Raw genomic sequence first — 15,781 nt, 5'->3', positions numbered from 1 at the left:
ATATGGCCTCTAAAAGTAGAAAATTATAATAATTAAGAATATTGTAAGAACGATGAGTCAGCTAGAGATGGTCGATAAGACGACGGTGTCATCACACTTGTTTAACCATTGTAAGATGTAAACTTTCAATCGCTTCGCCTTTTGTGGATAAAGAAAGCAAGCGACTATATAATTTTTCTTTGTGCCTAATCATGCGGATTACACCAGCACGACTTACTTACATGGATTTAGATGATTTTAAAACTCTTTGTTTTAATTACGTAATAAGTAGACATACTATATTATCTTTAAAAGTTATAGCTTCAAACTTAAAAAGGCGATATCACGTATAGTATGTTAAGATTGGAAAGTAATATAAGATGTTATTTAACAACATTTCACGTTTCACTGATGTATATCGTTTAATCGAGTGTTGATATATTAATTATGTTTTAGGCTCTGTAAATATATACGTAAGTACATATTTCTACTTCAATTAAGCTCACAAATTGCTTTTATTTTTTTCTATGCATATTATTATAGTTACGAGATAGGAATCGATAATGAAAACGAATTAAAGACGAGAAAATTACTCTTTAGAGTTATCGTGACCCGTTGCGTAAGAAGCCGCCTACGACAATGTAAAAGACCTTTTGCTGCCCATAAATAATAGTTAATAGCCAACCAATTATGAATAATGTTATGTTGTCAACGAGTTAACGGAGAAAATAAAATTTAATACGGAATCAGTCACGGTGGTTATATAATCCAAAACCCATAGGCTGTGGGTATGGCACTATGAGAAATATTAACTATACTAGTAGATTTAATTAATGTAACTAACATTATACATTTATACTGAATTTACTTCATTTTGTTTCTTCTTTATGAAATATTAGAAAATTCAATTACTTTTAATGTACCTAAATGAAATAATAAAAATGTGATATTTGAAAGTGATAAAGAAAAAAACGAAACGCAAGATCTATGTAAATGGAACGATACTATAGCAAGTGAATGGAGTGGTATATCTAACAAATATGTTTAGTAGAGAAGGAAAATAATAATAGCTGTATTGCCGGTGGTAGTAAAATTGACGGCACCTTATGCAGACGAGACGGAGGAGCATCAGCACAGCTTACGTGTTTCAAAATCAGAGCTGGTATAAACGATGAAATATGATAGGAAAACATTGGTATGGCAGAAGAAAGGCGTGATAGACAGTTAAAATAATTATTAATATAGCTTAATCGAACCTTTGCCTACAAAATATCTAGATCTTGGCTCTACCTCTGCAGTCGTAATAAAATAATATTCGTTAACTTAAAAACGTAGTGATGTGTCACCTAAAAAATTAAAGAAATACCCAAAATACAAAATATTTTACTTTAATCTATACAAGTTAATACATACTGTTGTTTCATTACTCATTTAGCTTAATTAACTCAATTAGTAAAAAATGTTACTTTAACAGCACTACATCCAGTCGATTCACCATCGATTATTACAAAAGAAATGACTCGAATAATTACTTACTACTAAGAACCTGACAAGGTATTCGTATTAACATTAAAAGATTGATAAGGAAGATATAACGCCGTTGTACACGTTCATTAAGCATTTACTCAAGCAAATTAATGAAGACATCGTTACTTTAACATTTATATATAATTAAAACAATTAAACCGTCAATTATTTAAATTAACCGACAATGTTAACGGTTTTTGACTGTCCTTGTATATTTTGCATATATTCATTAAGTTAATAGTAATATTTCTATTTAACCTTTTTACATATTTATAATTGGTGTAGTTAAAATTAATATTATAACTTTTATTTAATATTTCATTTCCTAAATGATAAAATTAATGGTTTAATTGGACTAAATAACTCAATTGAGCTAAATTATAACAAATCGAAGCTATAACCAACATTTATCGTTACAATTTAGTTGACAAAATATTGATAACTTTATATAAATAGGTTATCGAGCGCACCTATAAAAAAAATATCAATCTCGTAAGATAAGTGTGGGATTTTATAAAAGATAACATGTGTGGAACTGGAAAGTATAAGGGCATTGACCTATCACTGATAGGGCTAAATGGTCCGTAGCATCACGATCAACAACAATGCATTGGGGCTATTCAATTCGCTAATGCCTCTTTAATTGGTTGAATGATTCGGAAAATATCCGGCATGAGACGACTGAATGAAATCAATTGAATTAGTGGTACTCCGGCGTAGCTGTGGACAGTTGTGGACGTTGAATTACCGCTAACAAAATTTACTTATAGCTTTTGGTCTTTATTAAAGCTTAAAGTAAAAAAATATATTAATATATAAATTAATAAAAGTAATTTATATTTACTTCTATCCAAATTATGAAGCAATTCATGGCAATATCTCATCTGGTAACTTCACAATGCTCTGTTATTTTCCAAGGTAAATCTTCAATTGACGTTCAAAATTAAATAAAAGCACCGACTCTCAAGATTTTGATAACTCATCATCAACCTAAAAACTCGGACAATGGACTTGTAAAAAATATAACAAATACTACATATAGGTATATTTCCATTATATTCACGTAATCTATTTTTTTTTATCTTTTTCCATATATTAAAATTAAAGGGGACAATTATGAGAATATATTCTAATTTTATAATATTAAATAATGCTTACATTCTATTGTTAATAAACTTAGAAAGAAATTTTACGAAGATTTTTTTACGTTTTTTTAAATAATAACTAAAATTATAGTTTTTAGCATAATCATATTATTTTTTATATTTTTTTTTAATTTCCTATAAATCTCTATGAAGTCTATTATCTGTCGGAATAAATTTGCGCACTTTAGCTATCCAAACTCTGGCAATATAACATTATAAGCAGTTCCTGAAGCAAATATCTTTAAGTCATACTATAAACAACACCAATAATAATTGTAGTATTTAATATCAAAGAAAATTGACAATTTTGCACCGATAAAGAAACTTTTAATACTAATAAACAAAAAATAATATAAATAATTGACGTACGTCGTACAATTATGGTAAAACGCACGCACGAACGACTGTCGGTAGCGAGCCGAGTATCGACGGAAGTCGCCAGGAGGACGCGTTATTTTGAGCAAAAAGCTCGGGACATGCCCGATGTGCCACATGCTGCATATACGGTAAAAATAAACAATTCTACTTTGTAAATAATCCATTTTGAGAAAGAAATTCATATTATAGAATTACTTCTACCATATTATAGAATTACTTCTAACTTACACCTAATATATTAGTTTAAGGATCCTTAATATAATTCGTGAGGCATGACTAGGTCTTTGGATTTAACATTCATAGTTTGATTCGTGGCTTCCATAATTCTAGTACACTTCAGTAGCTAACCAGCTACATCTATTATTAGCAACAGAAACGATGACAAAGAGACGAAATATTACGACCGAACTATGCGGGGTGCTTGCTACTTCATTTGCATTTGCCTTGGACATAAATAGAAAGGATATCCGTTTGTATTGTAAGTTCACAAAATGTGTACGTTTAGGTATTATTTTTACTTAGACACTGCTGTAGCTAACTTATTTCGTAGGTACGTAAATAATCTGAGAGAGACATATGAAAACATTTATATAAAGCCCTTATGAATAAACGGCATCAGATACTATATTATTGAAAATAAAACAATAATACTCAATAGATATTTCCGGTTCAATTCGTTCTCTCAAGGACACACCCAACTGCACCCCGTTTCCGTTTTGTAAATAGGGTAGACTAGTCAAATTCGTAGTGAAGCAAAAACAGAAGCAGATGTTTTTATCTGATTTGTAAATGCGTAAACCTTAATGGCCTGCAGGTGTGAACTGAAAATAGCAAGTTTATTGCAATCTGTATATAAATATTAAAGTAAATTATTAAGTTTTCATATTGTTTTTCACTTTGTAATTTAAGAAATACGTTATCATATCATCTCACTAACACTTTCCCCGCAACCAAGAATTCCAGCATATACACATTGGCGGCAAAATAAACATAATTACAGGGATTGTCAGAGGTTCCTCAGAGTGGAGAAACGTGATAGATTGTCAATAATTGACTTTCTCAAGGTTTCAAGAAAGTAAAATGCCATAAAAAGCGTAAACATGTATAAAATAACTCCTTTTTAGTATATTTAAAAAAATGTAAAAAGTTGAAGTGTGCCTTAGGGCTATTATTATTTACGCAGATAATTAATTAAAAAAATGTATAAACCATAGTCCACAACTACCCTACTATTTAATTTCTAAACTAAATGCAACTCCAAAAGTTGAGATTTATATACATATTATGATTATTAAAAATTAATAAAAGTGTTACCTAATTACTAAATAAATAATTATGTTCTAATTCAGGGATTAAAGTGAATTACATCAAAATATTTTAAGTTAAGATATATATTTCAGATATTATATAATATCAGGATGGTTCTCTATAATGCAGTCGGGCAATGAAGTGGTGAACGAATGCGGCTTAAATAAATGAAATGAACGTAACGTAATAATGAAAATATGAGTTGCGAGACGAAGCAGGAAGGTTGGGGGGCAGCCGGGACGCGTCCCCCACCCGCCGCGCCCCGCACGCCGCGGCGAGAGGCGACGGCGAGCCAGCTGCGCGTTTGTCTCGCTCGCTTGTGTTTTTCGGCTATCGTAGTGAGATTGACGCTTCATTCTTTATTTTCTTTCGTTCAACCAACAGAAACGAGTTTCTGTAAATACGCGTGTGAAAAAAAGATCAATCACAGATGCAATTGTGTAATGGACTGACTGAAAACATAACGAAACGGACGTTCCTAACTTGTGTCGCTATACGGAGTTGTTACTTGGATACCAGTGTCTTTTGTCTGTAACAGTGAATAAAACAAGAGTGGTGCTATTTTGGTACGTTCCTGTCAGGCTGCTAGCCTGTGAACCCAGCAGTGTAATCAGTGATTGTTGTCGTGGCCGGTTTCCGTTGAGGAAACTTTCCAAACGTGCATAAAACAGTGGGTAATGCTTTCCTAGCGAATGCGGGCCCTGCCTGCACGCATTCCATAGGGAAGCAAGTGCCGGCAATAAGCATTTTACGGTGAGTAAAGCGCTCTCAAGTTCATCGTACTTTGACCTAAAATTCTGAAAACGATGTGAACCAATGACTAGCTTTTGCGGTGTCAAATGTCGGTCTATTCATTACAAATAAAAAGATAACCCTTTTATTGATATTCAGATGTATGACATATTACTTTCAAAAATCCTTAAATAAATCACTGTGAACTTTAAAAGGAGCATAAATATAGCCATATAAATTTAATAAAAATATTTTAGTGCTATAAAATAGTTGTTAAAATATATTTAAATCATAATTCATAAAAATTTAGTTCAATGTCAACTACAATATTTTATATAATATAATAAAAAATCATAAATTATATGTTTATATTACAATTGACACAGAAAACAGAACAGCAACAGAAAACTTTTTTATATAGGTATAATATTTTGAAATTATTGTTTTATAAAAATGTAAAACACAAATAATGAATCTTAGGAATGGATTAAGAAAATGGTTTTTATGAACATGCAAGCATGAGCAAGGACTACCTAGAAAAACAACCATTCCCCCTCTTAGTAAAGAGGAGAAATGAAAAAAAAATCCCCAAGTGAGATGGAACCCATAACCATTATGTTTACAGTCAGGATAAACAAAGGATAATTATTGTTTTATTACATAATATATTCTTTATAATGTATGCATGACCTATTTACTATCAGGAATGAAGAATACCATAGCATTGTTTATTGTTTTCACCATATTGTTATTATACTGTTATGTTTTGATAAAATAAAACAGTATGAGAAGACAACCTCTGAAAGTGAATAAACAATATACAGATGTGAAATATTGTATACAAAACAATTTATATGTTCAACATTCACACAGAAACGTGTTGGAATATTCTGGACTGTGCTATGAGTCACAAAATATTTTCATTTTTTATAACATCTCTACCAGTTAACAGAATAAATAGAGATTGAATAAATAGGTTTTGATTCTTTAATCTTATCATTTACCACTGTTCGATATAAATATATTGAGTATATTTAAAAGATGAAAGAAAGATATTTTGTATTATGACTTAACTTTTGATATGACTCCGATTTTAATAGTAGAAATAGAATTTCCAAACTTTTAAAAACCAGCTGGTTAGAATTATGTATAAGTCTTTAAGAACTCCTAATGGAAGTAGGATAAGGCTCATTTAATATTTTATTTTTTTGTGATGATTTCTATAAAGCCATTGTGGTTCAATGAGAGGAGAGTAGTAGGAGAGTATCTGACTGTACTGGTTCAATCTCCACTCAGGCAAAGGAATTGTTTTCATTTCCCTACTCTTGAAGACAAAATGTGACATTAGGTTAATGCAAATAATTTTCAAAATTGTTATAATACAATCAAATTGAATCAAGACATTGAAAATTCTGCAACATCTCTTTTGACAGTTGGAAGATTTATAGAAGACATTGTTATAAAGTAAATATGATTAATGTTAATAATAAATTAATCTAGCTTTTCAATGAATTGTAGTGAAAAAAAAATAATTGCATAATAAATAACCTTCTAGAATAAAGTTTTTTTATTTATGAAGTAGATTTATTATTTATTTTATCATATTATAAACATAATGAATAATTTAAATTAAATCATATTAAAATGCAAAATAAATATTAAAGTATGTAGTATTAACAATCGGTCAGCTCATTTAAAGTATAATAGACAATGTTTATTTTATATGTGTATACTGTTTGGTGCATTGTAAATTTTGTTATGGATACATTTGTCATGATGGCATTGTTTTATTACATGCTGCACTCTGTCCTGAACAATTGTTATATCTTCATTATCACTGATAGCATACTAGCTAGTTGACAAAGAATATTTGTTGATCATATAGTTTTTGCATTACTCTTGTAAACAGAGCTACCATTCCATACCTCTTTTGAATTGTTTACTCTCATAAACCTCTCATATGCCCCTCGAGGGGACCTCTTTATTATGTCTGGCGAGTAATTTTATTTGACCTTGCTGCAGTATTATCGATTTTGAAGGTCGACTGAGGTCTCAGCCTACCTCTCTTACTCTTGCATCATATATATTTTTACTATACTTTCAACACACATCCTTTCAATGTGCCTGAACCACCTGAGGATATTTTGCTTCATTCTTGTTTGTACAATATTTTGTAATCACATTTTTGGAATCAACTATAACAAATATTTATTATTTCCTTTCCATACAAATTAAGCTTGTTAAAAACTAATTTTAAACTTATTATTCAATAGCTATAACTAATAGATCCAGACGAGAGGGAGATATCATCCTGACCAAATATTTATCTTTACTCTCGAACATTAAAGCATGTAATACTGCTAAAAATTCCAATTCCATGAGAAACAAATATCTTGTACAACTTTAAACTTAACAACAAACTGATTTGACTGAATGTTAATGTGTAGAGACAAGAAGTAACAGCAATATCTCTCTATATTTTGCTAAAAGATCTTACCACCTTAGCTCTTGAATTATTTTGAATTTGATTTGGTAAAGAATGGGCATGGGAAGGAAATGGACACGATGACTCCACGAATCGTTATTTTCCGTTATTTCATCGTAAAAAAGTGCCATTAAGTTATGTAAAAACGAAGAGAAAAGAACATTTGAAAATTTACAATTATGCACAAACTAAAATGTATTTTATATTTAATATTATATAATTGAAACAATTAAGTCAATGCACTTATACATTATACAAATAAAATTCGTATTTTTTTTCTTTATTTAATGATTATGTAACTACAATAATTAAAAATACACAATATAAAATCATATTTTTATGATAGGTTATTTCATTTATATAATTAAAACATAAAACGCTCATTATAAACATAAAAATTGCAACTTATAAGTAGTGTAAAGCACAGAATTATGAATGTAATGATATATTTTGTATAGTATGGTCGACGAATCGTGGCTGCCCTGAAGTTAAGTTTTCTGAGCAATGTTTACTCGAGAATGTAATCAAAAGTAAGAAAAATCCCAAAAAATCTAATCTGGGCAGCCATCTACAGCTAACTTCAGAGCGGCCAAGACTTGTCAACCGTACTGTAATAACATGTCAAAGAAACTAATTGTTATTTCTTATACAGAGAGGCAAGCGGAGCGGGTGGCGGGGTCGGCAGCGGCGGGCTGCTGGCCATGAACGCCACCCAGGTGCAGTGCGAGCCCCACGACTCGGTCGTCCTCATTAAATGTAAGTTACCAATTAACACTCGACACCGACTTCACCCTTGTTTGTTTATTTTAAAACTTGATTGGTGCATTATATGTTAGCATTTTTTTTTTGTTTTTGTAGTACATTCATTGACAAAATTGAGGAGACTATTTTTTTTTGGTTATGTAATATAATATTTTTTATAGAAGACAACATTGATATAGATAACAAATACAATAGATAACTTTTCCTTGTCAGTTAATTGTCTTGCGAAATTAAATATTACCATATTTTATTTTTGAATTTTTTAACTATCAGTTACGTTTCTTAAATATTTTAGTTTCTTCTACACATATTTTTAATAACTTAAATATTATAAAAAATATTCGAATTTTGGTTAAGCGCTGTACCTATTCAAAATAATAACAAGTCATTTTCAAATTACTCTTTATTATGATTGCTAGTGGAAAGTATCTAGGCTATAGAGTCAAGGTCAATCTGAATTGAAATAAAATTAATGGTTCTTACACGACCAACTCCAACATAAAGCTAGAAGGTAGATAATATATAATTAATTTAGCGTAACATAGGATTACGAATCATTTACGCTCTGGCTTGGCCGTGGAGAATATTGTAGTAGGCTTTATGTAGGCCCTTCGTTTGAACAATAGGGTTGTAAAATATGTTAAAATTACTATTAAAGTAGATATATGTTATCTGTGTAATGTAACCATAAACACATGTGTTTTTAAAAATATATTTAAATCCATCTCCATTTCGTCAGTCATCGATGAATAATTACATCGATGTTTATGTATTCCAATTACTTTTATCTCATATAGGCAATTATTGTTTATCACAAGTAATTTAATTTAAATAATTATTGGCGCGTCAAATATTTTAAATGTAAAGGCTTGCTAAATGTTTTCTGAGAATTTTTTTAATAATAAAACAATTATCAAATTACATTTTTACACAGTATATATTTTGACAATTAAAACATAATTTATATAGTAGGTATTTATGTTCAATATCTCACGCATTAAGTAACAAGAGTTTTTCACTATTTGTTGATTTCTCGTGCGAATAATACGAGCTTGGTTACGAAAACGATTATATGTTGCGATTCACAGAAATAGCTAAAGTATTGTGTTTTATATTCGTCCTCGAAAGTTCCCCCGTTGCGCCGGCGCACGGCGCGCCGCTCAATTGATGCGGGAGGCGCACATTTACAATTAACTTGGTGAACCTAATAATTGTGCGGATGAACGTCATTGTTGAAACTTTTTCCTCGTCAGTGCGATGGTAGGCTTAGCAATTGACATGGTTACCAGTTAGTTACCACCAATTATGCAAATCCGGCTTAGTTCTAAACGGACTCTACAGTGTGCAGCACGTTATGAACGATGCATTTCTCAATAACTTATGCGAATGTGACAGGATCTTGTAGTGTATGTGCTTGTGTCTGTGTGTCCCGATGGTCGCGACCATGCAGTGCACGTTGGTCATTGTTGTAAACAAAGTTGAGCTATGTCCTGTTGCGGAGGAAACGGTCAAACAAATAGGTACGTTCGTTCATCTAACATTGATTCATTCGATTGAATGAACCCGTTAATTAATTAATATTCATACAGAAAATTATTATGAATCATTTTGTTTACATATAAATTATTCATTCGGTTGTTTCCTATTTGTACGAATGAATTTGATGTTTTTGAACACGGTTTAAATGCGATCTAGATGTACACATTTTAGAAATGCTATATTATCGTTATTTTGAATATTATATTTACAATATTGTTTGTCTATATTGTAATAACACTCATTAGCAAAATTTAAAATTAAAAAAACCCCTACCAAAAATATCACTACCTCATCTTGGCAAAGTGCTTGTAGCTCTTAAACTATTAATCCTATTTTCTTAAAACATAGCTAAGAACAAAGTTTTAGTTTTAAAAAAACGTACTCAAATCGATTTCTTTAATTCAAGAACTACTGTGCCATACAGACAGACGCGTCAAACTTATTATACCTCTCTTTTTGCGTCGGGAGTTAAAAATATAAATTATGAAAAATGTTATGCTTTAAGTACTTAGGTACATATTAAAAACATTTTTCTTTTCTTTGAAATATATTCATCGACATAGTATAATATACACACCATTTTATCTTTTTCGCCATGCCAAAGTTATGAACTTAAAAAAAATATATACATAAAGTTTAAGTTATAAGCTATAACCTACTCATTTATAGTTGTCATAGAGTTGAATAATATACTTAATCATTGTGGTTAAATTCCCAATAAATTGATGTGGTTAGATGACTAAACCGTGTGACGTCTAATAAAACAACAGTGTTGGCGTCATTGAACCTGAAAACACTATAAAAGTTCTACAAATAATTATTGTGCATATGTTTATAATAAATAGACTTAGTTTTGCTACAAATATTATTATAAAGAAAAACAATATTTGTTATTATATATTAGTTTAATACATTAACATTAAACTATAAGAAAATTCAAAGCTTATTCCAAATGGTCTTCATTGGCTATATAGTCCTTTAAAAGTTGAGTCCAATTAGTTATCAATAGCAGAACGCACTCTTTCTTGGGAATATTTTTCACTGCCAATCGCAAGAATAGCTTTAGGGCCTCCAAAGTATCTTAGCGTTTAGAGCAAGCCCTACTACCTAAAATGAACTCTCAAAGAAAAGAAAAATACTCTCATAAATCATAATCCAGTAGATTAAGTTCAGTATTAGATGATGGCCTTCGGCTCTGATGAAGTCGCGAATATTTGTTGCTAACCAAGATTGAGTGTATTAGTGGATCGAGCTTTATGACCCGGCGCCGAGTTTTGCTGAAAAGATTCTTGATTATTAAACATGGTGTGATTAAGGGGCTTAACCACCTTCTCAAGAATAGTATCTTGATACACATGTGCCGATATTTTGATATCTTTATCACCAATATATTGCCTACCATCACTAAATTCGGATGATGCCCGCTTGTTTGTTTGTTAAAAAAATAATTTTGTTAAAATTGCTCAATAGAAAAAAAATATCATCCGTAAACATTTTATTTGTGATCTCCCTTTGCGCAATGCTTAAGTATTCGTTTTGATATTACCACCCTATTTCCTTTTTTTTTAAATAATCAATTAAGAATTGTCTAGTATGACTCTTATAGGCTGCAAGTCTTAAGTTGTCTTTTAAAATACGCGACATGGTTCTAGGTGCTTCATCTCCCAAGATAGAATCTTTTGCTTTTGGACAGGATTTCTTCGAATTCCTTCCATTACCGCTTTGATTTCCTTTTTCATATGAACACTTTATAGACAGCCAATTCTGAGAAGAACTAAGCAGGCTTCATTGAACCTCAAAAGTCCGATACACAAATATTTGACTAATACCAAGCATATGAATGATTTAAAAAAATCTATTAATATTATATACTCTATATATATTAATATTATATACTCTAACCCTACTTTATATAATACTATCACATCGAGTCTGTTCTCTTTATTTTATTGTTATAAAATTTATTTTATTTTTATTTATTTATACTTATCAAGTACTCGTAAGCAAAAATGGGAAATAGGTCAAAACCACAACTCTTACTCGCTAGTGTTTGCCTGCAACGCCCTATTTGCAGCATTCTTATCTGAACGTTGGTAGGTATATAGGCTATATGAATCATAAAGATCTAGGTTCAAACAATGACTGCGCCAGTGACGGGGCGTGCACGGCGGCGGCTCTGATCTCGACCCGCTACGATACACCGATTTCACGATAGGCAATCGATACTGACCGTCTATAAATCGATTCGTGTTGGACCTGCAATTTTGCTGTTTACACTATCTAGTGGGTCAACATTCTATCTAATCAGGTCGTCCACCTCGTTTGGTTCGTGTTCACTTTTAACATGGCTGGCAACGTGACTGATTAAGATTAAAATCTTTGTGTATGTTCCTGTCTCGTTGTGTTTCCTTGACCTAGTAGTGATTTTTCGATTGCTTGTACGAAATCAATAAACATGACTTAAAATTGGGGTTGTAGAAAGAAAGCGCTTTATAAACGATATAATGTATTAAAATGTTAGATCTATTTAAATAAGTAGTACTATTTTGTTAAATAGGAACCTTTCCTTCAAAGGAAATCCACAAGTGTACGATCGTATGTTTTAATATCGACATATTATATACTTTGAGATTTAAATAACGTACTTATTATAACTATAATATAAATAAAATAAATAAATACTGTTCAGACGATTTCAGAATTTAAAAAAGGTTTGTTTACGTTATCTAAGATGATTTAAGGTATTTATCTTAAATCGTCTTAGATAACGTAAACAATTTAAGAAAACGTTTTAAGGAATTGAAAAGTTTTATACTGTGCTATATTATTTCTTTTGATTCATTGTTATTATACTTCCAGCGGCACTGGCAAATAATAAATATTTTTTTAAATACTTTTGAGTAATGATTCAGTACTTTAAATAATCTATTAGTAAAAGTAGTAGAAGAGTTTTTCCACTTTTTTCATATTCTTATAGGGACACATATTAAGCAAATTTTCTATATAAACAACAATCATTTGTCCAAATATTAACACTGAGGTGTATGTACTGGTGTTTACTCAAATATTTATTTTAAAATCTTACAAATTTCTTAGAACAGTAATTAACTTAACTTTGCGTATGCGTATCATTATCAAATAAACACAAATATTTAATTGTTATCAGATAGAGACTGACTAAAATAAACTAAAGTACTTGCCCAATCTTTTAAAGTAGTAAACATTGAAATTACATATAAATAAAGTATTCAAAATTCGTCTTGATTTCTAATTTAATTCTAATCTAACTTAATGCTTTTTGTGTTAAGTAAGCTAAACTTAAAAGTATAATTACTTACTATTAAGCTTTTTTACTTAACTTAACTTAACTTAATTTTGATAATAATATGTTGTAGTGTACTGTATATAATTTGTTTTATATTAAAGTATAATCAGTGAATCTTATTAATAATTTAAATAGTGTGCGTGGAGACATAATTTATTATGTCACCATATATGTGTGTGGTATAAGACGTCACTATAATGTTTAGTGATACGTATATCTTTATGAAGTTCACATGTGTTTAGTGTTAAAAATGTTTAAATACTTTAAGATAACAGTTATATAACTAATAGCGTAAAATTATACATCAGTGACAGACAGACAGACAGTTTCTTGTAGAATGAAACACTCGAGGAAAGGTGATAACAAGTTTACTAAAATAAAAAACAAGCTGATAAAAAAGTACAGAAGTACGTATTGGGTTTAAGTTGTTTTTGTTTACCTTTATTTAGAATTGTATAATATTGTTTAGATGTAGAGTGGAAGCGATATCATTGAAAATGGTGCGCAAAATTGCTAAAAACACGGTTGCCTTGCCGCTGCCGCCCACGCTTGCATATTCAAGGTCTAAAATCAGTTACTGGAACGTCAAATTATATTAAGAAATATTCTATTATATGTATAGTCACACTTTGAAAATGATAAAATATTATACAATCTATTTATATAAAATCGAAAGGTCACTCACTCATCACGAAATCTCAGAAACTACATGTGCTAGGAATCTCAAATTTTGCATAGGAGTTACTTATACGACGTAGGTGCTCGCTAAGACGGGAATTTGCAATATTCGATTTCTAAGGGGTTGTTTTTGGGGTTGAAAGTTTGTATGAAACTTCGTTACTACAAATGCTAGGAGTCTCAAATTTTACATAGACGTCACTAGGACGTAGTCATGGAGACAGAAATTATTAATAACATAGTTCACGCAGGTGTAACCGCGAGCGGGCCGCTAGTAATATCATATATCTCTAATTAGGAGACCTTTGACTGTAACCTTATCTAAACGCTTATGTCTCTTTACTGCTTCATTGGGCGTGTTGGAATTAAAGACAAACTAGAGTAAGTGATATTTTATAAGGACTTGATTGTATGTTATTTTTCCATACTATTTTTCCCTTAAGTTATTATTATTTTCATTAAGTGCACTTAAAGTAATAGATATTTATTTTTTGAATCTATATTTCACTTGGCTAAATGCACTTCTAGTTATAGCAAAACAGGTTATTTAGTAGTCTTTCACCTGATATACATATAATAGATTGAATTTAAATGTAAAATACAATGAATTATGAAATATTCTCAGATGAGCACCGGTCGGCGGGAGGCAGCTGGGAGGAGCCGGTGAGCGCGGTGCGGAACACGCCGCTCAGGCGGTCGCAGCGACTTAACTCCACACTGGACTCCAGGTAATATTAGTATTCCATTGTTACAAGTATTATTTTATCGATATTTTTATACCTTCGTTCAATTGTACCTATTTTAATACGAACAAATATAAAGTTTTTATAGTAATTTAAAATTATGATGGTAGGTATACGTTTTATCTTCACGCATCTATATAATAATAAACAATAACTATATCAACTAAATCTCTTAACATAATGCAGAAGGAACATTATTTTATTATCTACATTTGTTTACATGCGTTTACACGCAAAAAATCTTTCTATTTAGAATGAACTAAATCGTTTAAACGAAAGCAATAGGCCCGGTCTGTCTGTACTAACTATGATTGATGACCATTTGGGTATTCCGAAATTAGAACCAATTCACTTGAATGAGGGAGCTTGTAAACTATATATGTATAAACGTTTTTAAGAAATAAACGAAACATCCGGAATTATTTCATAATAGTTACTTTCAGGCCAACGTTTCAATATGGCCCTTGCAAGAGTTGTTGCATATTTTATGTTATCAAATTTTGATTGTTTAATTTATAAAGTTTTCCTAAAGTAGCATTAATTGTTTATATTAATGACAAAGGAATTTACGGAACTGATTTAGTTTATTTAATTCGTTTCATAAATAAAAAAGTCATATCAATATAAAATATTATGTTCAACACAATTTCTATAAAATAAGTGAATTGGCTAAAACTTTAATTTTCAATATCTGGATTTTGTCTATACAATCATAACGTTATTAGAACACGAACGTTATTCAAATTAGTAAATAAATGATTGCGTAGATCAAGCGGGCAAAGCCGCGAGCGAGTTGCTAGTCAAATATAAATATAAAAAGTAAAAAAAGACTACTCGGTAGGCCATTTGTTTGCACTTGCTAACATATTTACTCGCAGTTGGCAGCTGGGTACACTTCCTATCTGGTCTCGTCGGACTTGACAATTAGTCGCGGCGTGTACCCAATTAACGCAAATTTCCTGTGATCAAACTCCACCGGCCAATAGAAGGCACTGGCTCTGACTGACCATTTAACTCCATTATAGAAAAGCCTATTTCAAAATACTCTTAATAGAAGTGCATCGACTTTGTTTTGTCTTAATAAATTAGATTTTTATATTGTAGTGTAGTGTAATACGAGATAAATGTAGTTTATATTTTTACAATTGAATGAAGTGGGAGATCTGGAAAGTAAAATTAG

General features: G+C 30.7%; 1 protein-coding gene across 6 annotated transcripts in view; it reads left to right on the top strand.

The window, feature by feature from the left end:
• The first annotated feature begins 4,615 nt into the window (after nucleotides 1–4,615).
• LOC146533922 (rho guanine nucleotide exchange factor 10) overlaps nucleotides 4,616–15,781 on the top strand; it is a 31,840-nt gene continuing 20,674 nt past the window's right edge. For 2 of the 6 annotated variants that reach the window (XM_085195312.1, XM_085195311.1), the window contains exons 1-3: nucleotides 4,616–5,090; nucleotides 8,207–8,310; nucleotides 14,484–14,586. In XM_085195312.1, the coding sequence (XP_085051438.1) occupies nucleotides 8,256–8,310; nucleotides 14,484–14,586 (158 nt within the window). In that variant the 5' untranslated portion in view covers nucleotides 4,616–5,090; nucleotides 8,207–8,255. Of the gene's footprint in view, nucleotides 5,091–8,206; nucleotides 8,311–9,520; nucleotides 9,837–13,440; nucleotides 13,588–14,483; nucleotides 14,587–15,781 lie in introns of those variants that run through there. The other 4 variants (XM_085195310.1, XM_085195309.1, XM_085195308.1 and 1 more) reach the window with 3 other exon arrangements.

This window comes from Heliconius melpomene, chromosome 12 (assembly GCF_056956725.1).
Source record: "Heliconius melpomene rosina isolate 202511_hmr_F chromosome 12, ASM5695672v1, whole genome shotgun sequence".
NCBI lineage: Eukaryota > Metazoa > Arthropoda > Insecta > Lepidoptera > Nymphalidae > Heliconius > Heliconius melpomene.
The sequence above is the reverse complement of the archived record's forward strand: the minus strand, read 5'-3'. Positions and strand labels throughout refer to the sequence as shown.